Source organism: Lathamus discolor, chromosome Z (genome assembly GCF_037157495.1).
Source record: "Lathamus discolor isolate bLatDis1 chromosome Z, bLatDis1.hap1, whole genome shotgun sequence".
NCBI lineage: Eukaryota > Metazoa > Chordata > Aves > Psittaciformes > Psittacidae > Lathamus > Lathamus discolor.
Window position 1 is genome coordinate 81,619,650 of NC_088909.1, and position 27,608 is coordinate 81,647,257.

Consider the following 27,608-nt stretch of genomic DNA (forward strand, 5'->3'; position numbering starts at 1 on the left):
TTTACATACTTAGAAAAATCTTATGGTTGAAGAGGTATTTGAACCAGTACTTTACAGCATGAGGGAAACATCAGGAAGCAAAACAATGACCATAGATTAAGTTGATCAAATCTCAGGCATTTCATCAGTTTCTCTCAGTTACAGTTTCTAGCTAATTTTAATTCATTTTAATTATCCACCTGAAGTTTCTGGTTTAAAACTATTTGATGTATGGTAACTCAGAAGGATACTGATCCATCAGTATGATCCATTTAAAATAAATCTAAGAAATAATAAATCTAAACTGGGACTGTTCAGCCTGGAGAAGAGAAGGCTGCGTGGAGACCTCATAGCAGCCTTCCAGTATCTGAAGGGGGCCTATAGGGATGCTGGGGAGGGACTCTTCATTAGGGACTGTAGTGACAGGACAAGGGGTAACGGGTTCAAACTTAAACAGAGGAAGTTTAGACTGGATTTAAGGAGGAAGTTCTTTACTGTAAGGGTGGTGAGGCACTGGAATGGGCTGCCCAGGGGAAGTTGTGAATGCTCCATCCGTGGCGGTGTTCAAGGCCAGACTGGACAGAGCCTTGGGTGACATCGTTTAGTGGGAGGTCTCCCTGCCCATGGCAGGGGGGTTTCAACTAGATGAGATCTTAAGGTCCTTTCCAACCCTAACTATTCTACGATTCTATGATTCTAACTTAATATTTAAACTTTATTAAAGGGAAGATTCATCTAATCATGTATTCTGTCTTGAATAACGGCCTTTTTGTTAAACTAAACAGACCATAAGGTTGGGACCTAATGCAGAAAGAGATGTACTAGCAGTCTGAACAGCACAATGTTTCCCCCACCCAGTGGTTAACTACTAACACTACCAGGAAACAGTTATGGTTCAACATCGTGAGCTGAGGTGGGAAAAGCAGGAAGGACTGATTCCTGGAAAAAAGAAAAAGAATTTTTACTGGAAATGTGTTTTTATTTCAAGCTAAACCATTAAAAATTAATGGGAAATTCAACCACACTCTGTTCAAGATAACAAATATCTGTCCTTGGCTATATGGTATACAGCCAGCCTGTTTTAAAATACCCTCCAGAGTTTCAAGAAGTAGGGCAATAGCTCAGCTATTCTGTATTTATTAGCCTGAAACACCTGAATTCAGCTGTTAACAAAACTGAAGAATAAACTACTTACCAGAAAATGCATGGCTAATGCCAACTGTTTGGCTACTTCCAGCTTCCACAAGATATTGATAACATTTTTGTTCTTTTTCAAGTAAGTGTCTAAAGATCCAAACTTTACATACTCTTGTACAAGGATGTCTGATTTAAAATAGTAAAAAGAGTAACAATTAAAACCAAGAATAAATAAAGGAATTTCAGGATAGACTCATTACTCTAGTATTATCCACCTTTTTCTTTGATACCTCGTTGGTGAACTAACTATAAATTAGAAGCTATATGACATCTGAGAATGGCCACAAACATCCATTTTATAGACTGCAAACTTTTATTTATAATTATGTGAAGCAATTTTCATCAAATGTGTACATGAAGTGTGTAAGCCACAGGAAAAGTAAGCCTCTCTTCCTATTTCTTAGTAACTGTGTCTTGCCAAACTAACAATTCTCTTGCCTTCACAAACAGAACTGTCTACAGAGGTCAGTCGTAATACAGGGAGAAATAAGTAACCATATACATCTTTAGATATATTTTTTAATTATATACTTATCTACCTGAAATTTTACATGGAGTCCCTGTACATGGTACAATAAATAAACTAGAGAAAACACTCATGGGCGTTTTTGCAAAGAAACTGGTGAAGTAAGTTCCTGGCCAAAACTTTCCAAAAGTGAGATTTTCAGATGGAATAGATATGATTGTGAGTAATTTACAGAGGTCACTATTCACACAGATTGTATTTACAGAGTTTCTCAGTTTTCTGTATCACCATATTAATTAGTTCTGACACCAAGACTAATAATGCAGTGTGAATATGTATTGGGTATCCAGCTGGTGTGACAACTTCTTTTGTTTCTTTTCCCCTGCTTTTACCCTGAACCAATGGCAAAGTCTGATGACAGCTGTATAAAATTAATACAAAAGAGAATTAATTTTTACTTACTCTCTTCTCCACATACGCAGACTCCATAGTTTAACACCAGATGTTTGTAAGAAAGCTGGCTCATCATACTTGCTGCCTCAAAAAAGGACTTTGAGGAAGGAGAGAGATTTAGAGAGAATAAATATCACTGGAAACACCCCCACCCAAAATTATATAATTTCTAGTAGTTTATGAAAGCCATGTGCATTTTTTCAAACATTTTATCTTCCATCTCAGTGCAAAGACCCTGTGTAATACATTTTACGTTTGTGGTTGGTTTAGCGTTGCCTGTTTTATTTTGGGGTTTTTTTTTTAAATAACTGATAATCCACATTTCAGAGAGGTTAGCAATCTCTTTTTCTGCAGGCAGGTATATCTCAACATTTTAAAAGGAATCTTTTCTTCCATTTCAATTACCTAAGTAAACTGCAGACAAATTCATGACATACTATTCAGTTTCCAATGCATTCTTTCATAATGCACTATGCAGTTTCCAATTTATTTCTTCATAGCACGCTATTAAGTTAAAAGACAAGAAGTATTCTTATCATTCATCCACTACTACCAGACCTTACCTAACCCTGTCAGAAACATTTCAATGCTTTTATTTCTTTAGCCACTTTTTTAACTCTCTTTAGTGCCATCTCCAACTGCATTTGCTTGTGTGTACTGATTATTCACCCAACAAAACAAGATTAAAATTAGCACATTTTCCTTCAGGACATATATTTGCATTTCTGCACTCCTGCTCTTTTTAACAACTGGTTTTCACTTACCTTTAGAATATATCACCCAGCTTATTAAAATTAAAATGAGTTGTAGTTTATTTATTGTTTTCAACTGTCCAGAGCGTATGTCTACACTGCTTGGTTCAACATATAACACTCTACCATATAAAAAATACTCATTCTAACAGCAGTAATGCTTATCATTGCATGCACACACATTACACAGCAACCAACAATCACACCAACCTCAGAGTAGTTTCTATGCACTTTATCCAGAACCTTTAAAAGAACTTCAGTTTGATGGAGCTGGCCATAGTCTCCCACTTCTTTCCTTACACCTTTGAAAATCTTTGTAAACGTTCCCTGTCCAAGACTCTCCTCCTAAAAGAAAGGTAGAAACCAGATGGGAAAAAAAATCAGACATCTCTGCCTGTTTTGCAGAAGATCTCTTAACCAAACACCCTAAATAATGCATACGCATATCTTTAGAGCTAGCACACCTCTAGATTCGAACTGAGAGGACAAGGAAGCAACTACATGAGAAACGGCTTAAATCTTTGCTGATTTTTTACTGACAACAATCTGTTAAAGACGTATTTAGATATCCTTAGAAGTAAAGAAAACTAATGGAAAATTAAAGGGTGGGAAAAAAACACAACTTCTCTCTCACAATTTTAACTAAGGGAAGATTACAGTAAAATCTCCTAGCTCAGTAAATCTTCTAGCTCAGATAAGGCTCTTTTAAACTTACGCTGAGTTTTTTAAAACTTAAGTGTGCATTAAACCTACCAGTGGAAGAAGTAACTAATGGACTTACAAATATCAAGTCCTCATTCCGGATTTTGTGAAAGACCATCTGGTTGACATTATTGTGTCTCTGTAGTGTAGGTGATGAAGGTACATCAGCAACACTATTGCTTCTGAAGACTAGGAGATTCGATTTATCTGGGAGAAGAGGGTGGGTGAGAATGAAACCAAAGTAAATTTATAAAACGTAAAACTAAACCAATATTATTTCAGAAGGTTTATTAATGAGAAGCTGTTAATGCAACAAAAAAGGTATCGCACTGAAACCAGTTTATTCAAAAAGCCACACCGTATTTCATTAAACAAATTTAAAGGCTTTCTCTAGTCAGCAGAAGCATGTAGGTTCATGCAGCTATTTTAAGTTTCTTAAATACTTCTACTTTAGACAAACATTCTGAAATCATTCCTGCCTCCTTTCATATTTTAACCTCTGCTGTATTTGCAATAACAATATGGGACAGAAAAAGGGGAGGTAAGTCACCTCCTTTTATATTACAAAGTTTCAGATGTGCCTATCCTTCTGACGCCTCCTTAAAGCTTTTACATATTTTTGCCCTGGGAGTACTTTATTGGTTCTCATTGCCTTATGCCTGCCAGAGTAACTATTCTTTGAGTGATCTTGAAAAAAAGGCTATCCATGAAGTAAAGCAAGGTCTGTTAGTAAACTAAAGCCAATAGACACATATTTGCGGGTATATGTGTGCATGCACGTGTAATCATATTTATGTAATAATTTAAAATTCTGATGCATACACACTTTCGGTTTTGATGGAGATATGGTTACACTATTATCCTCTGTAACGTGCATATGTATTTACTTGTCAAATCTTTTCTAAGCTTTTTAATCTATTGGCTAATTTTAATCAAATTTAAAAGAGAGAAAAGTGGTATCAAATAGTCTGTTCTCTCATGTTTTTCATTAATAAGAACTTGGATATCCCAGACAAAGACTATATTAACATAAATAGCACTACTAATAATAAGCAAAACCAGCAGATGCTACCAGAATTCATAAATAAAGGCACTATGAAAATCAAAGCTAGTCGAAAACCTTTTATTTGCATTAAAGAAAAATCCACTATTAAAACAGGAGCTCTAGCCCATACGTAATTTTCAGTGTTAAAAAGAAGTTGAAATCACAATGCAGCCTTTGTATAATTCAGCTATCAACAAGAAAATCACTGGCATTGTTGGTTCCACTGCTTATAAACTGTCCTCAGAAAGAAATTATATATTAAGTAGGTCTTTCCTTCTCAAGGCACGAAAACACATTACTAAAGAAGAAATGCTGCTATAAACAATCCACTGCAATTAAGACACCAGTTTTCCTTCTAATTAATGAAACTGGCTACCCTGATTCTTTCTGGAATACCATCTTGTAACAAAGTAAAATCTGGCAGACAATAGAACTGAAAACTATGATGAACAAATAGGTCAGCAAATTTCAAAAACCCCATACAAACCTATCTATCTACCCACCTGAGAATCATTTAGCTTTAATTTTTTTTTAAATCTTAGAAAATGCTTACAAATTATCTCTTACCTTTTGGTTTTGGAGGACAGCATTTGACAAACTGGAAAATTATACTGTCTGAACGGACAGTTTCTGTCTGGTAACAGGTCAACAGATCTTTAAGATTACTGAAACTTCTCTTGGTTCCACTAAGATTATATTCTCCATTCTCATTCTTCGTAATTAAGCAGTGCTTATAATCAGTGGTATTCTCTCGCTGCAGAGATTATTTCCATTAAAAATAAAATCAATCAATATTCAGTATTTGAGAGCTTATTTAAATGTACAGTACTCTGCTAACTAAAGAAAGAATGCTTCAGCAAAATATTACTATAATTTGTTATTTTGTTCTCACTACATAATAGTGATTCTGAGAAAACATGATTCTACTCCCATCACTGGAATTAGTATATTGATGTTAAGAAAAACAAACGTTACAAAATGTGCAAAGATGGGGCTGAGAAAACAGATAACAAATCCTAGGAAAAATCCTTCAGAGCTAGCAATTACAGCTTCTTCACCCTTACATGAGGTAATATCAAAACAAAATTTTGTTGGAAGTAACAGGCCAGATATTCATACTCTTATGTCCTTCCGGCAAGCATTTCTAGACCTCAGATGTATTTCTTGTTTTCTGTCATCTGCAGTACACTTCTAAGCAATTTGTTTCCAGCACATATTTTCAATATGCACTGAGTTATTTTTACAATGAGCCTTGAAAGATACCACTAAACATTTTTAAAAAAGAGGGGCTCTTAACGGTGCTTCCAACAAATTCTGAATAACAGAAGCCTGCTAAGAGCTTGCCCAGAAAGACTCACAAAAATGGAAAAAAACCCCCAAAACCCTACATGGCTAGGTCATTTAATGGTAGGCTTAACTCACAAGCTTGACATGCAAGACTCTTGAAGTCTGTTCAGGGACTGATCTCTTAGCCTAAAAAATTCACAACCAAACACACTTCACTGACTGGACAAAAAGATTTTGTGACACTGATTTTAAAATGGCTGTTTACTTCTGCATCCACACATCAAGGTTATTTTATCATTTTCAGAGATGTACATACCTCTGACAGTATTTAGTGACCTTGCTAGCTTGCTATAAATCAGAAGAAAAGCTCATGTATTACCTCTATTACTTTAGCTCTATTACTTTAATTAAAGACAAGCACATCCTTCAAACAAGATAATGCAATTATGTAACAGTAATATTAAGGTACTGTATTATTGCTAAGTGCAATCTCAGAGAAGAGGCACTTCTGGTTCTTCAGCTGCATGAAAATTGCAGGCATCTCAAGGGTGGCTGCCATTCTAGCTAATACAAGATACCCAGCAGGAGATCTGTGTTTACATAAAAGCTGCAAAATAATCCAGCTGGCCCAGCACTGAGGACAGGGATAGGACCCAAACCCAGAAGAACCTGTGAGGGAGAGAGACTCTCACATCACCACAGGCCGTATACTCAGTCTATCTAAGCCCTGTTCAAGAGAGGAAAAAAAAAAAAAAAAAAGGGTCAGTGGAAATCCTAGTGAAAAAAATCCACTAAAAAGCCCCAAACTTTAAAAAACGAAACAAAACCCAACAAACTGCTCTACCACCTAAACAAGTACCTAAACATTTCCAAGAGCTATGTCACCATCTCCAGGACTCTCAAGCTCTCCCCTCCACCTGTCTTACTCTCCTAGGCACACGGTATGTGTCATTAGCAATTATTTACCATACATGTATTTTGATGTTTCTCACAAGACCCTGAAACCTGGCCAATCTGACCAAAGTAGCTATAGAATATACATGTTCTGCAGAGAAAATTCAGACTCATTCACTTAACATCCTCAGCTCATTATTATAACACAAAAAGATGATACAGGTATTATGCAAGGCAGAATACAAACCTCTATAGCAAAGGTGAGGAAGTATTTTTTAAAATCTTTAGGACTGCAACGAAGAACGTAGAAGCCAGTCTGATTACCTGCTTTCTTCAGTTTACTGATAGCAAAGTCCATGCTACAGTAAAAAGGAAATGTTTAATATTGCATAATTTCAAAATGGAGGCACATCAGAGATTGGCCAATAAGCACTACTATCAGATACCTAATACAACAGCAATTCAAACACTTCATTTTTTACAGCTTCAAGTTAATCTTTTTGTCCCTTTGCTTTCCAATATTCAGAGACATATATATAGATGTAGAGAACAGTATATTAATTTTTTTTTATACTGAAAACATTGCAATTATTTCTTTGATGAGAAATCTTACAGTCTAAAAAATATATATCCCATATCTTATGATATTACTTTCAACATCCATTATGGAAAAAGTTGTAATAAAGCTGGCAAATAAATATTAAAATATTTGCATGGCTGAAAAATGTGGGTTTAACTTGGAAAGGACTAACACAGAAGAGGAGCTGAAATAAAACATAATTTATTACTACAAGAATAATTCCCCTTAAGCCTTGCCAACTGACTATTTCTATCCATCTCATGAAGAATAAAATGGCTTGGAAAGATCTAGAATCATTGCACATCCTTATAAACACCCTAAATAAATACATAGCAGTAGTCACTGTGCAAGAAAGGTGGTTAGAACTGTATAGGTCTCTATGCCTCTCCTCCATCTCTTCTGAAGGTTACAGCATCTATCCTCTTTCTGCCACTGGGAAATTTACAGAACTGTTCCGTATTAGCCGAGTAGCCAGTGCTAGTTTCATGTAACATATCCTGCATATATCAGTTTAAAGCTTTCTGTAGCTAAAGCAAATACCCACTTTATTCTGCCTAACAAAATATTTCTAAGCTCCCATGTGTGTTTATGTGAACAACAATACTACATGAACTATTAGCTTGCTCAAATATTGAGTAAAATGTTATCTGAATTTGCCTTTTTTCCCTTGGTAACTCAGATAATAAAACTGCAAGAGGCTGCAGTGAAAACATAGAGATCTTCTACCTATGACACTGTATGTTGCTGCCAGGGTAGTAACTATAATTCTGTAAAATCAGCATCATGACTTTCCTGACTGTATTGCTTGAAGATAAAACGAATTCTAATGGAAAAAAAATTAAAACCAGAATATTTCCATTTACTTTTAATACATGAAAAAAGTATTGTATTTTTCAAAGTGAAAACTAAGAGGAAAAAATGTAAAGCATTTTATGTTACATAAATTTAGTAAGTACACGTTTCAAGATGTCCATCATAGTTTACAGTCAACTGAAGTTCACCTTTCAAAAGTAATATCACCTTGTTTCATTGCTAAAAATTGCTTACAAAATTGGTCCATGGCAGTTGCTTTGGATATTTTCAAGAACTGATGGTGGTGCTACTTCTTTACAGAGATAATGGTGGGCATCTGCAGTTAATCTGTAATATCCATCAATTAATGATACAAAGGAGAGAGCTTCTCTTAATGACTGGAATTCAGCCTCCTGTTAAGTTGCCAGGGGAGAATGAAGGGTAGAGAGAATGAGAGAGAGAGACAGGAGAGAGGGGGAGAAAGGGAGAGAGACAGGGGGAGATGGCGGGCAGGAGAGGGGTGAGAGGGAGGAGAGAGGGAGGAGAGAGAGGGAGAGAAGGGGAGAAAGAGAGAGAGAGAGATAGGGGGAGAGAGGGAGAGAGAGAGAGAGAGAGAGAGGGAAAGAGACATTCAATTTTAAATAGGCAACACAAAATTCCTGGATACAGTAATGGTTTAAAAGACAAGTTAAAGATATAAAAGTAGTTTTTAACTACTGTTCATATAATTGTACTTTCCCAGTGCCACCCAAAGCTTGTTAGCAATCTTCAGTGTTCAAAATAAAACCCAAAACAATCCGCCATAACAAAACCCTTACTCTATATATGAAACAGCAGAGGAATGGTGACAAGAGGGAGTATTTGAAAGGGAAAAACTGAGTAGATACAACTCAGGAGGCAGACACCTACCTCACTGGCAACATGGTCCTTGGGTTTTGTTTTTTTTTTTTCTAAATCAAAGGCTTTTCTTATCAAAGGGGCTGCCTTCAAGTAGCAAATTAAAATCTCTAGAAAAATACCTGCCTGAAAATTTAACTACTAGTAAGCAGAAACTGGATTCCTGAGCTAGATAACAACAGAAGCAGACCGTTAACTACTATGAAGTACAATGGATGGAAGCCAGGGGAAGAATAATCTGGTTATAGAAAAACAGGGTGTGGAAAAGGTCTATGCAGAATACATTGAACTTGTAACAGCCGGGCAAAATTAAATCCATCTGTAACAATATATTTATTACTGCCAATAAGGGAAAATAGAGTCTATTTTAATGCAATTATCTATATTATCTTAATATATTGACAGCTGTATGAGAGCATTAAAGGCCGTCTCTACTTCAACAGGGGAAGTGTTACCCTATCATCTACAGACCAATGCTGGATTTCATTCAGTAGCATAGCCCAACAGAACAGGCTTTAGTACATGCTGTACAAGTTTGCCCATGACACTGGGGACACACTTAGTAGCTGAACACAATTCCTTGGCGAGTTCTTTGCTAGACAGGAACAAAAAAGCTAGTGCTCTTGATCACATGCCAAGAATTGTTTATTAAAAGAGGTCTTGGAAACAACCAGCTTTCCATTTTTTATACCACAATCAGAAAACCCAGACAAACAACACCCTAGAAATCCAGTCATTTTAATGAATCCATACATTCTAGAACTGTGTAAAATACATTTCTGTAATGAATTCTATTAGCTTTGTAACAGGTTAAACTAAATTCACAAATTTTAATTTACACCAGCTGGTTTTCGTATGTAAAGTGTCCACACAAAAAGCATTAGCAAAAGAGCAGCTACTCCACTTTTCCTGCTCTGCCTTCCTCTTCACTAGCCTTTTTAGACAGGCTCTTAGTCACCTTTACCCTCACAAGCATATGCAGTCAATTACCACTATTGAAAATTTTTAAAGAAAAATTTAATGGCTCAAGATTAAGGGAGCCTCTTCCACCAATGTGAAAAGCTGTTAAGCTCTCAGCAGCACAGATATTTCAGCTACTCTTCTGTTTCAACAAAAAGCCTTGCAATTTTTCAAATTCTTAACATGCTAATTCTGTGCCATTAATCCAGGCAATGAATGTGAATCATAATTCTACTATAAATGAAAACAAACCATATGCTTTTCTTTTTAAAAAAGCAACATCAGAGAGACAATAGAACTAGTTAATTCTTACTGAAATATTTTTTGAATTTTAAAAATATGTTTTTACAGAGAAGTAGTACATAAGTTGTACAAAGCTTTTTCACAAACACAAGAGAGAAGGAAGCTTTCTAGTAATATAAATGCCGAGATGGGGAGCCCTGAAAACCCACATATCAGTCACAGAGATAAGGGAAGAAACAGCTTGTACGGGGTTTGAACGGCAAGGTTTTGGTGCGGGGGGAGGTACAGCTGTGGCTTCTGTCAGAAGCTGCTAGAACCTTTCCTTTGTCCAACATAGCCAATGCCAGCCAGCTCCAAAACAGACCCACTGCGGCCAAGGCTGAACCCACCAAGGATGGTAGTACCACCTCTGTAATAACCATTTAAGAAGCAGGGAAAAAACTGCTGTGCAACAGCAGCCAAAGAATGGAGTAAGAATATTTGAGAGCAACAACTTTATGTACACCTAGGTTAGTGAAGGAGGGCAGGTGGTGCTCCTGCAGAGATTCACCTGCAGCCCATGGTGCAGCCAGTGGTGAGGCAGCTGTGCCCCTGCAGCCTATGCAGATGCATGGTGGAGCAGATTCCACCTGCAGTCCGGGAATGATCCCACACTGGAGCAGGAGGATGCCTGAAGGAGACTGTGACCCTGCGGAGAGTCCACACTGGAGCAGGTTTGTGAAGAACTCTAGCCTATGGGAACAACCGGCACTGCAGAAGTTTGTGGATGACTGTGCCCCTTGGAAAAGATCCCATGCAGGAGCAGGGTGAAAATGTGAGGAGAAAGAACATCAAGAGACAATGTGTGACGAACTGATGCCAACTTGCGTTCCTTGTTCCACTGTGCTGCTCAGGGAGAGGAGGCAGAGAAACTCAGGAGTGAAGTTGAGCCTGGGAAGAAGGGAGGGGTGGAAGAAAATGTCTTGAAGATTTGGTTTTAATTCTTCAGCCTACTCTGATTTGCCTGAGTCTGTTTTGCTTGTGAGGGTCACAGAGAAGGCAGGGATACTCAATGCTTTCTTTGCTTCAATCTAAATGAATTAAATGCTTAAATCTAAGGTCAGCCCTCAAGAATCCTTGACCATGAGATCAGGGAGAAGGTCTGGAGAAAGAAATTATTTCCCTTGGTTGAAGAAGATTGGGCTAGAGATTAATGAGACAAACTTGATATTAGAAGTCCATGGGCCTTCACAGGATGCTTCCATGAACAGCAAGGGAGCTGGCAGGTGTCCTTGCTAGGCCACTCTTGATCATCTTTGAAAGGTCACTGCAATCAAGAGAGGTGCCTGAGGACTTGAAGAAAACAAATGTCACCCCAGTTTTCAAATGGGCAAGAAGGAGGACCCTTTGAACCACTGGCCAGTCAGCCTCACCTCCATCCCTAGAATACAGATCTGGGAAGAGAGGCTCACACCCCAGACTGCCGCACTGTCATTCAGAAGGATCTGGATAGGCTGGAGAGGTGAGCAGGGAGAAACCTTCGGAAATTCAACACATGCAAGTGCAGGGTCCTGCAGCTGGGCAGGAATAACCCTATGCGCCAGTACAGGCTGGGGGCTGACCCGCTGGGAAGCAGCTGGGGGTCCTGGAGGACAACTAGTTGTCCCCGGGCATGCAATGTCTCCTTGGGGCCAAGAAGGCCAATGGCATCCTGCAAGAGCATTGCCAGCAGCTCAAGGGAGGCAATCCTCCCTCTCCGCTCAGCTCTGGCGAGGCCTCACCTGGACAACTGTGTCCAGTTCTGGGCTCCCCAGTACAAGAGAGACATGGAGCTCCTAGAGCAAGTCCAGCAAAGGGCTACTAGAATGATTAAGGGTCTGGAGCACCTCTCATAGGGGGAAAGGCTGATAGGCCTGTTCAGCCCAAAGAAGAAAAGGCTCAGGGGGAATCTGGTCAATTTATATAAAGTGTCTGAAGGAAGGGTATCAAGAGGATGGGCCCAGACTCTTCTCTGTGGTGCCAGACAATAGGACAAGAAGCAACAGGCATAAACTAAAGCACAGGAAGTTCCACTTTGAACATGAGGAAAAACTTCTTTACTGTGAGGGAGTCTGAGCATTGGAATACATTGCTCAGAGAGGTTGTGGACTCTGCTTCCTGGAAGATATTCAAGAGCCATCCGGACACAACCCTGAGCAACATGCTCCAGGTGACCCTGCCTCAGCTGGGAGGTTGGACTAGGTGATGTACGGTGGTGCCTTCCAACCATCTGTGATTCCATGATTCTTTAAACAATTTAAACAGTAAAAATGTCATTTATTTGGTTTCAGTGCTCATTGTCTGTGTGTCATCATTCCTTGAGAGCACTTCAAAGCCTTTTTCAATGTTTTGGCCATCAGCACACAGCTTACCCTGACAGCATGGAAGCAGCATATTTGATACAAAAACCCAGACTTGGGTTTAAGACTTCAATAAAGAACCAATCTGTGTATCGGAAATTATTGTCACCTAAAAACATCTAATTCTGTATCATTCAAAAGAGCTTTGGAAGCAAATGAACTCTGGTCTTCTGATAAACCTCTCATGCTGCTGAAATCAATTCAGTTTTTCATCATGGTAATTGAATATACAGTACTATAAACACCAGTACCTACAAGAAATTTGAAGAGGACCTTTTTATAAGAGCATATAGGAATAGGACAAAGGCGAATGGCTTTAAACTGAAATAGGGTAGATTTAGATTAGTATTAGGAAGAAGGGTGGTATAAGGGTACTGTAAGGGTGGTGAGGCACAGGAGCAGGTTGCTCAGAAAAGCTGTGGCTGCCCCATCCCTGACAGCGTTCAAGGCCAGGTTGGAACTAGAGGATATTTAAAGGTCCCTTCCAGCCCAAAACATTCTATGATTCTATGATGACAAACATCACAGCAACCATACAGCCTACTCAAAGCAACATCTATTTGAAAAAACAGCAAGCAAAGCAAACTGACCAGATTCTTGCTGTCTTGTTTGTGAATAGTGACAATTCTTCTCTCACTGGAGCCTTCTTGGCTTGCTTGTTTAATGCTGACATCAATAATATCAGGAAAATCACAGTATGTTTGTAAATCCTGCAATAAATATTCGTTATATGTCAGTTGTAACATGAATAACAACAAAAAATCCCACCTATTTTCAGCAAATTCCTACATCTCTGAACTTGTAAGCTTCCAACAAAGAATGATAAATCCTTAAATATGCCACTACAGATAAGAAAGCATATTTTTGTTCCCAAGATCATAACTAGGAGCATCAGTTAAAAAAATGCACAAAGATCCAGGAACTGTGAATGGAAATATCCATGTATGGGTGGGTTTGTTTTGTTTGTGTTGGGTTTTTTGTTTGTTTGGTTTTGTTTGTTTGCGGTTTGGTCTGTTTGATTTTTTTTAATTGCAGATATTTCTATTTGCTCTGTAGTATTTTGTGAGGATTAACAATTGAAATTGAGAATTCATTATTAGCATCCTTATTAAAGAGGTTTAGAAAGCCTATTAACAATCCAAAATGTCATGGTTTTGTTCAGAGTGATAAAAGCTGCAAAATCTGCTACCATAGAGATGGATGTAGTATGAATGAAGAAAACACATAGCCATGATCATCACTTACTAGGTAACTTGAAGCACTGATCCTAGCTATATGTGAAATCCAAGACATACTTTTCTCTGATTGATAGTAAGTGCAGGTAGCGTTTTACACTCTACTATTCTGTACTACTTCCTTCAGTCTTCCACAAGTCAAATTACAATGTCATATAAACCATACTTTGTTTTGCTTTCAGTAGTACTTCAGATGATCAGTATCATTCTTAAATAAAGGTAGATTTATCTATTTAAAACTATTTTCCAAAGTACATATATTTTATTCGCCAGAATACCCCATTTATATGGCTGCAAGCATATCCTAATAAACAGGTGTAATAATCAAGGCTTTAAGACTAAGTGGGTATCAGCTAACACAAATCAGCTCAAATGCACTGAAGTCCCTGAAGTCCCCTATTTTTTCATCTGGCAGTTGGAAATGTCAACTGGCAAAACAAGTATCTTTATAATCTAACCCCACATATGTCATTCCAGCCCTAAAAAAAACCCAAAAGATTTTGTTTCAATTCAGTATCTTAATAAAGATTCATCAGTACAGTTTGCTGAAACAAGAGTTATGATTATATTTACAAACAGACATTTATTAAGTTTTCATAATCAATTTTATAAACCATTTCTGTAGCAGAGAAAATATATGCAGCCTACACTGTGTCTCTGTCAGTAAGTAGGATACTATTACTATGAAAATATAATTTGGCAATCTTTATAGGAAATACGATCAGTTTAAGCACTACTATAGGCTTGAATGCAAGGCCCAAAAAAGCACAGTGTGCACAAATTTTGTATACCTAATCCAGAAATTGCAAAATCTTTTTATGTTAGCTCCTGCCAGAGCAACTGGCACACAGACTAGGAAAGGAAGAGGGCTGACATGTGACAATTATGAATGAGGTAACTACATTTAATGTAAATCTACAAATATTTTAAGAACACCCTTAAAATCAGGGCATGGAACCACATTTTCTTTTTTTGTTAGGTATTAAAAAAAAAAAAGGGAGTTTTACAAATTGTAATAGCACACTGTAAAAATACAACCTTTTGAAGACTGGTCTTGACTGCTATGTATTATGCACCAAAACTAACAATCTAATGAATGCAATTATTTTGGAAAACTGGCATGTGCTCCCCTTTGCCTTTAATTCAACTTCTGGAAAATCCCCCATTCTCAATGTATACTTCTATAAGTTTGTATCAGATTCTGGTAAATCCAACAAAACTAAGAGATATGCTGGAAAATCACACAGAGGAGAAATAATACTGATAAATAAAAATGCAACAGCACATGCCTACTAGCACTTATTGGAACAATTTTGTGTCTAATTCCTGAACGAGTACATGACTCTGCAGTCATAGGAATGTCACTTTAAATTTGCTAGCTCCAACAACTGAGTATAGCAAAATCCACCTGCTTTTGGAGTCCTTAAAGCACTGCAAAGAGAATCTGCAGAATTTGTACATTTTACCTACAACTGGGAGCAGGGTAATTACTTTTCCACACTGATTTTCTTACAGTAATGAAGGTCTAACACAGAATATCTCATTTCTCAAACACAGAGGTATCACATGTTCAAGTACTGGCTTTCTTCTTATACTTCAACAAAAGCATAATTTAAGAATTCTGAACTGTTTAAGTCAATACATTTCCGTGAGCCTCAGCTATACAGAAATTATATGAACACTGTGAGGTAAAATTTACCTAGCAAATTTACCTGGGGTAAATCAGAACTTCTAACATAAGCTAATCACTGTTACATGATAAACTGAACAATTATTAAAACAACAGAAATTACCTGCTCTGCCAGTGTCTCACAGTCTTTAAGTTTTCCTCTTGAGCACTGAATTCCACCATTTCCAGTTATTACAATGGTTGCAAAACTTTCCTCTCCAGAAGGATCTCCACCAGGTTCCTTTACTTCAAAAACCTCTGAATAGAAGGCAGTCTGAAGGGTTTCCAGATTTATAAGATACTTAAGTTTCAAGTTTCTGGCAGTAGCTTTGCATTGGCCAAACTGTTGTATAAATTTGCGGAACCTGTACCTTATTCTTTTCCGCGTCAAAATGTGGTAGTCTTGGATTTTTGCTCGCACACATTTAGGCAAAAACATTTTGTAGCTGTGAATAAACAACCAGCAAAAAAATCTACTCATTTTATCCATTAAATCCATTAAAGCAATGATGATTAGTTCTGTGTTAAACAACTCATCATGAAAATACTTTTTCCTCTAAATGTATAACCTTAATCCTCTAAATAACCCTATTTTTTTAAACTGTAGGATAACAGGGATCCTTTCTTCAATCTGCAGTATGTTATTTCAAATACATCCCTGTCTCTTCTTCAATTTTCTGTATTTCCCCCCTCAGTCAGATTAATGTACATTACATAATCCATTTTCCATAAATCCTGACTGTTCTAGTCATCACTGAAGTTTTGAGCTAAGGCAGCAGAAGTTAAACAGTTGCTTTGTTTAGCGCAGAAGTTGGAAAGGCAATACTGCACAGACAGAGGCAACCGCATTGATAAAGAACAGCTTTCCTGGCTGAAACTATAAGTGGTAAAATACAACACTGTGGTTGGTTCTCACTGAAGTTCCTATATCTCAGTCCGTATTCTTTATCAAGGGGCAAAAGAGCAGTTTGTCACCTGCACTAAGCTGGATAATTTGTTGTCTCATTCTCTTTTTTACTCCTTCTCCTAGGTTTCATTAAAACACAAACATTAAGCATTAAGTACTAAGCAAGGACAGAATTAACTCAGCTGAGTTAGGCTGATAAACCAATAGGAACTGATAAACCCATCCAAGTTTAGCAGAGATCAGCCCAAGATGCTTAAGAGCCTGCAGGGCATGACATGACTGAAGAGGCATAAGAGAGCTTGGTTTGTTCATCATGGAGAAAAAGAAGGCTCAAGTAAAGTATTCGACTAACAGTCTTCAACAGATGGATATGGAATGGCCTGAAGTAGACTTCTCAGACATGCATAGTGAAAGGACATGAGGCAACAGAGGGTAACTGGTATCACAGAGAAGACTGATTAGATATGGAGGAAATCCTCCTCAGGGAGGGTGATGGTACACAGGACAAAGTTATGCAGAGAGACGGTGGAAAATGTCCCTGGACATTTTCAGAACTTGACTAGACAACACCCAGAGTAACTTCACCTAACTTGGAAGTTGGTCCTGATCTGAACAGGAAGTTGCATCCGGACCATAGGTCTTTCCCAACAAAAATTACTACTTATATCTTTTCCCACATAAGTAGCTGCTGCCTTACCTCTCATTAAGAGAGCCAAATCCATGTACCCAAAACCACAAATGGCCACTGTGATACAATCTTTCTAATAATTTCTAGTTCACACTATAGCTAAGTTTATAGAATCATGCTAGAATAGATCAGCTGCCAACAGCTGAACATCTCCTCACAGATGCTAATGTGCAAAAACTTTGGTTTTAGGTATCAGATAGGTGTGACACAATTATGAAGTATGGAGTCACCTGACTGAATTGTAAATAGCCAGCGGGGTTTGGTCCTTTTCTTTGGCCACTCTCATCATATCCAGAACAGCCATTCCCAGGCATTCTTCTTGTGTTTCGTGAGTAACAGGCATCTGTACCCATCCATCCAAAAAATCAGCTCGCCACTGAGAAAGAAGAATGCAAGAATGCAAGTTAAAACTGTAGCACTGCTGCTCATCAATAAAAGCGGGGGTTGGAGTGTAGTTTTGTTTTGTTCGTGGGTTTTTTGGTTGGTTGGTTGGTGTTTTGGAGAGCTTGTTTTGATTTTTTTTTTTAAATACTGCACTCTCCTCAATGAACCCCTTCATCCGCAAAAAGCTGCACGTGTTCATAATGGATACCAGCTACTATCATGCTTAGAAACAGTTTTCGAAACCTTTTCAAGTGTCGAGAAGGTCAGCGTGGAGATGATGCTTTTCTACACTGTGTCAGTCCAAAATGAAAATGGAAGTTACACTGAAAATCTTGACAGTGGCACAAGAAAGGAGCTATACACTCTCACTGCTCTCACCACAACTGCCATTTGAACTTTATCTCTTCAAATATTCAATAGGCAAGGAATTTTCCATTTTGAGAGGGCTTCAAGCTGTCAAAACAGCCTACACGTTTACTATCAGAATACACAAAAGAGAGTAAATACTAAAAACATTTACCATCCTGCATTAAAAAAAAATAATCGAGCAAATCATACCTGTGCAAATAGGTAAGACATGACAAGATCATCAAGAACAGGGCTTTCTGCACCTCGAAGAATGCCATACCGATATGCTCTGCTGCTGCCATTGCAATACCAGTGGGGAAAATAAAACCTGTTATGAAATATTTATGCAAACATCAATAACCAGATACTTCTGCATACCAACACCAGACATTATCACTTTCACAGAAATGCAATTAGGGCTGGCAGGTTTGGAGGACCAATTTGAAACCCCAGCTAGTCAATGGAAGGCTTTGGATCCAATTTTTGGCGTCTTAGAGTACCACAGCATTTAAGTAGGGTGATAAGCTGTACTGGTAGGAACAAGGAGCACTGCAAAGCTATGGTCACTAATCTGAACATAGAGAATTTTGTGTTACTGTCTCCTAATTTCCTTTGAGACAGCTCCTAAAGAAACACTTAAAGCCACATTATGCTACGTCAAGTAAACAAAATATTTTACATAAGGACAACTGCGTCTGTAGCTTCAGATGTTAGAGAGAAGTTAGAGAAAAATTATTCGATTGCAGACATCTGCCTGATTCCACAGGATAATTGCTCAGTATTGCAGAATTTCTAATAGGCAAGCACAGAGGAGATGAAATGTAACATTAAGAAAAATAATACTTTTACTTCTGCTATTTTTTTTATTTGGGTTTTTTTCAATCTGACATGGCAAACATACGGTATATATATATAATTAAGTGTGTTATTCAAACCTACTCTGACAATTTTGAGTCTTTATCTCTTACCCACATTATCACCAACAATATCACCAACAATCTGGTTGTAACTTCTTGGAGAAATTACAGTTCAACTAAATATCTTATTGGTTGTGTTTTCTCACACAGTCTTGTTTTACCATGAAAAGTGGTAAACCAATCTTGAGTTGATCAAAATTTGATTTCAGTTACCTTATACGGTAAATTAGGGTGAGCCTGGTTGCTTCATCTACATGGAAGATGTGATTTGGAGGATACCACATTCTCTCTGTTTCACACATGAGTGCAAACATATTATGATACACTGGCATGATACCTAAACAGAAAAGCAAACATAAGAAACTCTCTTCAAAAACAATCAAATTAAAAAAAAAATATATATACATACATACATATATATAGTGGGTTAAAACAGCTAATTGGCACATGTTCTCCAACTGCTCATTGCACTAGTCCATCATTGCCAACAGCATTGTAATCATCACCCAATTACTTGCAGACTGTTTTTGCTGGTTTACTTTCTCATTATTCCTTTATGTTTTCTGACTGAGGACTGTGTTCACCTGTTATCCTATGCCTCATTGTTAGGTTACAAGATTTTCTCTGTATGGCATCTAATACAATGGCTTCTTTGCCTCACAGATTAGTCAGCTAAGAACAGTACATTACCTTTTTCCTAAACCTGATCTAGGCACTGATTTTAAGATTTTAGACTGATCAAAAATTGGAAATAAGACAATACAAAGATAGTCACCGTGACTAGGACAACCACTTTCCATTTGTATTTTAGTAGCTCGGTAGAGACCAAACCCAAACATATATTGTTAATTAAACAAAATTTGAAAATATATTTTTTTCCGTCTCAACAATTCAGGATTGTTTTAATGAGGATCCTTTTTAATCACAAACTAAAGGAAATCAGTTGAGAATTGACTCTTCAGCAGCACCAGAATTTTAATTTGGCTTTTTTGGCTCACAGCTGAAACTACAGCCTAATGTAAGGCAAATGCCGCAGCACTGTACTATGCAATGCTTTTGCTATGATTTGGAAAGCCATTTAAATACCTGAAAACTCACAGCACGAAAGGATGACTTCAACCACTGACAAACATTTTGAAGACATGAAGATATACAGATCTAAAGGTCAGAGAGTAGGATGAAAATTGCAGTGTGAAAGTCACAGCAGGTCAAAATGAAAGAAAACCATGTTTACATTGGAGCAAGACACTTTGGGGAAAGCAGACAAAAAATACTGAAAAAACCCCCCAACCCAGATAAAGACAACAAAAGTAACTTAAAAGACATTAAGAGCTATGGGTGTCCCTGCCCACGGCAGGGGGATTGGAACTAGATGATCTTAAGGTCCTTTCCAACCCTAACTATTCTACGATTCTGTGATTCTAAAACAATTCCGGGAAAAGACAAAGTACCCACGACCCTGCCGCCCAAAGACTCAGAATGAAATCATAGAAATTCACACAAGAAACCAGGAAGGGAAAAAAAAAAAAAAAAAAAACCAAAACAAACCCAGCCTTATTTCTTTATTTCTGTTCTGAGCACCTACCAAAAGGGGCAGACCCAAATTTCTTTCATCACATCTGAAGTGCATGTAAGACAGTCAGTTAGAAACAACTAATCAATTCCACATACAAAACTGCATAAGCTTTTGGAACAGAAAGTAACCCAGTCTTGAATAACAACTAGCTTAAATTCTTTACAAAAAGGGGTTTGTCTCTGTAGGGAGCCATTAACAGGGCTAAGAACAAGAGGTCTATTGTGCAGATGTCAGGTTAAACTGCTGAAATCTACAAACTAATCCTCTGACACTTGTTTAAGCTAAAGATTGCCAAAATATTCCAGAACTACAGGTCCTAACATATGACTTTCTATGAAAAGGAGTCAGACTACAGGAAACTACAGGAAAAGATTAAAGTAACCAAAGTAAAACCAAAACTAAACAAAACCCCCAAAGGAATAACCCTGAGGGGATTAAGTAACTGGAGCTGTAAATGTAGATGTTGCAAATTTATGGCGCAGTAGAGCATATCTGATCCATCAGAGTTTGGAGACATACTAAATTAACTCAATTTTACCGAGTTAAAAAGAAATCTATACCATGCAACCAATCATGGTTCTCATTTGTTGTGTAAACTGATCATATCTAGATCAACTAGATTACATTAAAGATCAGTTGTCTATAAAGCAGTGACAACTGACTTTGCAGACTTAAGGCTGTATGGTTTCTGCATCCCAAATAATTTCAGATCAGTTACAGAGTAATGCATGTGAATCACCAGCCTATTTCAGGATTCTAGCCAGATGCTAAACACCATTTGAGACAATGCTAGTCTTATTAACTCATTTCCCCTAACTATTAACAATCCCACATAAGCATACTGAAGAACAAATTTCCAAGTCATATTCTTAAATTCAAATGTTAAGCTGCCGTATTTCACAAAATACATTACAGATAAAGCCGCCCAACCTCTAAAAAAACCTGAGGAAAACCAAAGAAACCCACAGATTTTTCAATCCAGATCATATCATTGCATTCTGAAACTTCAACTAAGTGAAGAGCTGGACTTTGGAACTCCCCCTGCAAATCAGAAATTTTGGCATTAAAAAAAGAAAAAAGTCCAAAAAATCCGCTTCACTGTCTTCTTATGTGTGAAGAGTAAACTGTGCACTCATCCATCCCTCACACTTTAAAATTCATTATTCTGAATGGTGACTGGTACTTTTCATTACCAGTGCTCAGTGATGTATAGATTACATGTTTTTCAAGAAAAGTAGTACCTTTTTATTCTTCTCTTTTTCTCCCTCTTAAGAATTGTGCATTTGTGCCAGAATATTGCTGCACTTGAAAAAGTTCAAAGATTATACAAGTAAAGCAAACCCCCCAACTGGAGTCTTGAAAGTGTCCACAAAAATCTGACAAAAGCAGAGGGACTAGAAATTCTTACTTCATGTAAATCTTGCCAGTATTATTAATGGCAGGGACTTTTCAAGCAAATGGTAATCTCGGTATTCAAATGTTTTTTCCAGAAACAATGAAAACCAAAAGACTGGGGGTGGAGGCGGGGAATCACAGTCTTCTGATGAAGCCTAGACTTCATAATGATAATGAAAAGTTCTGAGAAATGTATTTTCAACACTAGCCATCCTATCAAATCGATCAGTGATCAATTAGGAGAGAAGACAGTTACTCAGACATAATAAAGCAGAATTGTTCTCCGCTTTACTTCTCCAGCAAGGGCTACTAAATAAATTTTCTGGACTATTGCAAAGACAAATATGACTATCTCTTGGCAAGTACTTTATTTTGTATACAAGGTGAAGGAGCCTCATGATACTATACAGTCTGTCAAGTAACATCATGCAAGGCTCTTAACACAGCAGAATTTTATTCCTCAAACTTCTCGTCTAAGCCTAAAACCATAATTATTTGCATAGTAGTTTCTTCCTTTCCTCATTATAATTTTAGATCTCCACATTCAGACAAGTCACACTACTTCATTTACCAGGGTAAGTAGCTAGTGAAATAAAGCTTTTCTCTATTTCCTCCTTTGTTGGCATTAGGTACCCTTTCACCCACACAGTACATTTTCAGTAGGCAACGTCCTTCTGTAAAGAAAAATTAAAACCCAGAAACTGTGAATCACAAAAGCCATGACATCACTACGAAATGTGGAAGCCACGTGCAGCCTAGAGTAGAAATACTTCTTATGAAACTGTCAATTCAAGCATATAGTAAGTCACTAGACATATACAGATGAAAGCAATTAGCTGCATGGAATTAATGAGTAAAGACAATTCTAAAAAAAAAATCTATTTTCAAAGTCCAATACAAACATCAGTCAGTTCTCACACAACTGTCCAGTAAACTATCTAAGACTTAGAAAGTCTTGTACATAGCAGATGGAAAACTGCTTAGCTTTTCTTAAATATAGTATCTTGCCCTCATCTGTCATGCAAACTGGAGGCTTACCAAACTCTGGCACCACATTCACTGTCTCTATCATGTCAGAAAAATCTTTTCTGAACAGTTGACTGAAGGCCAGGTTTCCTTTCTTGGCAAAACAGTTTCCTTTCCTGGCTCAAGAGTTCTGACTAATTCATTCCTCACCTTGGGAGGCTGGAGCACAGCAGGGTGCAGGTGGTGTGTGTGACTGAAGATTTTCAATGCAGGCTATCACTTCAGAAAAAACAAAACAATCCCATCCACACCCCACAAATCCTGAACACAAAAGACCCCCAAAACCCACAACGGGCAGCTGTAATCACAGATAACTCTGAGACATGTGAATTCGCGAAATTCAGCATGTTAAGGACAAATATGCTTAAAATTCTGTAGCTACTAACAAGCAATCTCAGGTACTGAGCCATAAAAGCAGAAAGTACTGCATACCATCACATTATGTAACAGTCGCTCCCTTGAGTTTAACTGAATGCAGACACTACCAGTGTTTATTCATATTAAATGTTTTCCAACAGTATTTTTACTTCGGCAGAATCAAAAATTCTCTGCTATCTTAAGGGGTTCCAGGCAGCACCAGCAGTTTTCAAGGAAGTACCACGGAACTTCCAATGTATTTGCAACTTAGATGGGTGAGAATTAGAAGGTTCCTAGGTGGAATTTCAGGATATCAACATTAAAACAAACCGAACAAAACCAAACACAGAGGTCTAGAAATTCAAGGTTTTTTTAACTGTCAGCTGCCTGTAACTTAGCAACCCGGTCAGGATTATCAAATTGGTTCCCTCTTGGGATTCTAGTTCCTCTAAAGTTAATATCGCAAGGGTTTAAAGATCCTAACAGAAGGGGAAATCAGAACAAATAAATTCAGATATACCCTACAGAAATTCAGGGTTCCTATACACTAGCAGGACAGGCCAGGCATAAATGCAACATGCTAATCAAAACTATGCTCCTTTAACTTCGTCAAAATGTTTTGCAGCTTGCTATTTAAATGTTAGTTAAAGTCAATAGCTCTGCATACTTTGATACTAATTTATTACGATTTTCAAGAACATGGCATAAATTTAAACCTGCAGCTTTTTCCACCAATTAAGAAATATAGCTACAAATTCCATTGAGAAAAAGGTTGTATAATATTGCCATAGTAGCTGCTGGGCAGAAACCACTCTTCAGAGGACTCTTTCTACCTCAACTCTACAAAGATAAAGGCTCGACATGATAAAACATTTCATATACACAAGCAAGTATAAATCACTAGCTATATACTTTAGAAACTCTGATGAAGAATGATGAAACAACAGAAAAATACAAAACCAACTTGTACTATTCACACAAATTATTTTTAACATTTGTACTAGCTATACCAACAAAACAGTAACTGGTACCCCACAAAGCTAGATGTCTTGAAGAAGCACTTGTGAGGTCCTACAAAACAAACAATATAGTATGAAGTATTCAGATGATCTCCTGGGAAGCAAGACTAATTGGATTTGTGGATTAGCAGGAATTGGGTTTTGCATGTTTGTGATGTGGGTGAGAAGAATATCATACAAGGCTCAGGCCCTTTTTCTTTTCTTCAACTGGAGGAAAGAGACTATAGAACCTTGGGAATACAGTGGAAGGTACCAGAAAGATACCTTAACTTCAAGAACACTACAGGTCAAGCTGTAAAACTTGGACCTACAAGGTCTGAGTCAAGAATGGTGAATTCTCATAAAGCTAAAACTTCTGAATACCACACTACTTCCTCATGATCTCCCAGAATGAATCCTGGGCAGTGCTTCTGCTGAATTCACTGTTTTGCTCATCTGTTACATGAACAGCAACTCTACAAACTCAGATCTTAGTCAGACTTTTCAGCCTGGAGAAGAGAAGGCTGCATGGAGACCTAATAGCAGCCTTCCAGTACCTGAAGGGGGCCTATAGGGCTGCTGGGGAGGGACTCTTTTGTCAGGGACTGTAGTGACAGGACAAGGGGTAACCGGTTAAAACTTAAACAGGGTAAGTTTAGATTGGATATAAGGAGGAAATTCTTTCCTGTCAGGGTGGTGAGACACTGGAATCGGTTGCCCAGGGAGGTTGTGAGTGCTCCATCCCTGGCAGTGTTCAAGGCCAGGTTGGATGAAGCCTTGTGTGGGACGGTTTAGTGAGAGATGTCCCTGTCCATGGCAGAGGGTTGGAACTAGATGATCTTGAGGTCCTTTCCAACACTAACTATTCTATGATTCTATGACTCTGCCAGGGCTGAAGATCCCCAAAGAACAATGGGGCTTCAACCGAGCAGAATCTTTGTCAAACTACCTACTTACAGCATGAAACTCAGTCAGTACAAAACACTCAACAGCACAGAAAAAACTGACATACCCCTCCCCCAAAGTAGTAATTTAAAGCATATTTAAAAACATCATAGCAAAAAAACCACCCCAAAGTCACAAAAGTGTAAGGTGTTTCAAGGCAATAAAATATACAGACTCATCAGCTTCGTATCTGTAACCCAGTATAAAAGAAAGATTTGGAATTACAAGCCTTTCTTTCAAATTCCTTTGCACCTGAAATGCGGTACTTGGAAAGTTAAAAGACACATCTAGTCTTGCACCACTGACAGCCCAAAAGAAGATACGAAGATGCATGTACATTTATGTCTTCGCATTTGCATGAGAATGCAAAAAGACAGTCACTTTAATATCCAAAGTTTATTGGAATTATTTTTTTTATTCACAAATTCAAAATTAAGAAAGATGCATGCACAAAATGCATGCTTGGAGTATTTTTGCTCTGGGTCTCAGCACATGGTCATGTTAAACTCTGAGTATATGTAACAATTCAAAGGCATTCTTACATATAAACATGATTATTTCAAATATATTCTCCTGTCATTTACTCACTTTATTTTCACAATATTACACACAAGTAGTCTCCTCTAATAGAACAGTTTCCATCTGCAAAGTGATTAAACATGTATAACATCCAATATATGCATAACTTCCAGGGCCAATCAGTTTTGTAGGGTTGCATCAGAAAGCAATTCAAGTTATTTCCAGCTCCTGCTGTGATTTAACTATCCAAACTATATATCAGTTCAATGAAAGAAGACTTCAAAGTAAAGGACTGTATACCCTTGAATTATTTTAAAGATGGCAGTTACCCAGTTATAATCCCAGTTTCACAAGCTCTCTAACAGAACAGTTCTGCAGCCTGGTGCTAATTACTTCAGAAAGAACAAAGAAGTCAGCATTTCAGTTAAAATGCCACCACTTTGACGGGCTCTGGATTATTAAAAATTTTCTTGCATTAAGCTGAATTTCACTCCCTCATTAGGAAAACTGTTATGTATGTACTTACCACAGGCTTTACAGGCAACAGCACAGATCTCTTCTGCAACATATTCTCCAGCTGGAAATTGAAGGTAATCTCCTCCTGTCTTCCCGGGAGAATGATAAAGGTATACTTGAAGCAATGGTTCTGTCTGCCTGGCTGCATTGCTATTCCCATGGACGTCACCATTCTGATGGACAGTAGAAGTTTCTGTACCTTCCATATTTGTCATTGTAAGACAGGCCATTGTTCAGTTTGGTTCTGTTCAGAGCATTTGCCTAAAAGAAATTGTAATGTGTAGCTCTTAACTAACTGTATTTGGTTTTGCTTACAATACTCCTATTTCATGACATTACCATTCTGACACAGGAAGAACATTAACAGCTGAGGATAAGAGAATGACTTAGAAGATTTACTGAAGTTTCTCTTTGATTTACTAGGTAGCTTTAGTTTGAAAAACAAAAGACGCTATGACAGGAAAACCAAAGATATTAACTGGGAGTCCCACTAGAGGATTTATTACCTCTCACTGGATTTTAGACACTGTATGCTTACCTGTCCAGTTGAAACATGGTAGTTAAATCAGAAAGCTAAAGTAATCCCTACAATGACGTATGTACAACTCGTTATATTCCCTGTTTAAATACAAACACTGCATTGGTAACTTACAAAACAATTAGCTAGGTTATTAGCTAATAATTAAGGGGAGTAACAGCACCTTTTGGCTGAGTTTTAATCTTAAGTAGATATCTAAAAGAAAACATGTACTAAGTGAGGTGAGACTCTAAGTCAGAAGACTTGGTTTGTATATACGAATCGGAAGACTCAACACCGCCTTCTTTCAGGCTAATGAACTGAAGTTCATTTGTAAGGAATTCAAGCTAAAAATCTTCTTTGATAAATATAATCAAAGACAGTAAGAGATTAATAACTCAATATATAACCACATATATAACTATATATAATAATTGTTTGTTTTTAAAGTGAGTGACTGTATATTCTGAAAGCCAGATGAAGAATGTCTTTGCTCAAAGTTCTTCAGCTCTTTAGGGCTCAGTGTTGGGACCGGCACTGCTCAACATCTTCATCAGCAACACAGACAGTGGGACCGATGGACCTTCAGCAAGCCTGCCAAAGACACCAAGCTGTGTGGTGTAGTTGACACACAGGAGGGAAGGGATGTCATCCAGAGGGACCCGGACAGGCTGGAGAGGTGGGACAGTGCAAACCTCATGAAGTTCAACAAAGTGAAGTGCAAGGTCCTGCACCAGGGTCGGGGCAATCCCAGGCACAACGTAGGCTGGGCAGAGACTTGGATTGAGAACAGCCCTGAGGAAAAGGACTTGGGGGTGTTGATTGATGTGAAGCTCAATATGACTCCGCAGCGTGCGCTCATAGCCCAGGAACCAACCGTGTGCTGGGCTGCAGCAAAAGGAGTGTGACCAGCAGGTCGAGGGAGGTGATCCTGCCCCTCTGCTCTGCTCTCATGAGACCCCACCTGCAGTGCTGCATCCAGCTCT

General features: G+C 37.9%; 1 protein-coding gene across 9 annotated transcripts in view; it reads right to left on the bottom strand.

The window, feature by feature from the left end:
* JAK2 (Janus kinase 2) overlaps positions 1–27,608 on the bottom strand; it is a 96,475-nt gene that overhangs the window by 22,615 nt on the left and 46,252 nt on the right. For all 9 annotated transcript variants that reach the window (XR_010608535.1, XM_065661125.1, XM_065661127.1 and 6 more), the window contains 13 exons: positions 26,116–26,366; positions 18,987–19,110; positions 18,067–18,184; positions 17,355–17,500; positions 15,654–15,975; positions 13,216–13,335; positions 8,403–8,560; positions 7,023–7,134; positions 5,162–5,348; positions 3,629–3,756; positions 3,058–3,192; positions 2,105–2,192; positions 1,175–1,302 (listed from right to left, as the gene is read on the bottom strand). Coding sequence is in view for 8 of the 9 variants with exons in the window: in XM_065661125.1 (XP_065517197.1) it covers positions 1,175–1,302; positions 2,105–2,192; positions 3,058–3,192; positions 3,629–3,756; positions 5,162–5,348; positions 7,023–7,134; positions 8,403–8,560; positions 13,216–13,335; positions 15,654–15,975; positions 17,355–17,500; positions 18,067–18,184; positions 18,987–19,110; positions 26,116–26,335 (1,986 nt within the window). In the remaining variant the exon portion in view is untranslated. The remainder of the gene's footprint in view (positions 1–1,174; positions 1,303–2,104; positions 2,193–3,057; positions 3,193–3,628; positions 3,757–5,161; positions 5,349–7,022; positions 7,135–8,402; positions 8,561–13,215; positions 13,336–15,653; positions 15,976–17,354; positions 17,501–18,066; positions 18,185–18,986; positions 19,111–26,115; positions 26,367–27,608) is intronic.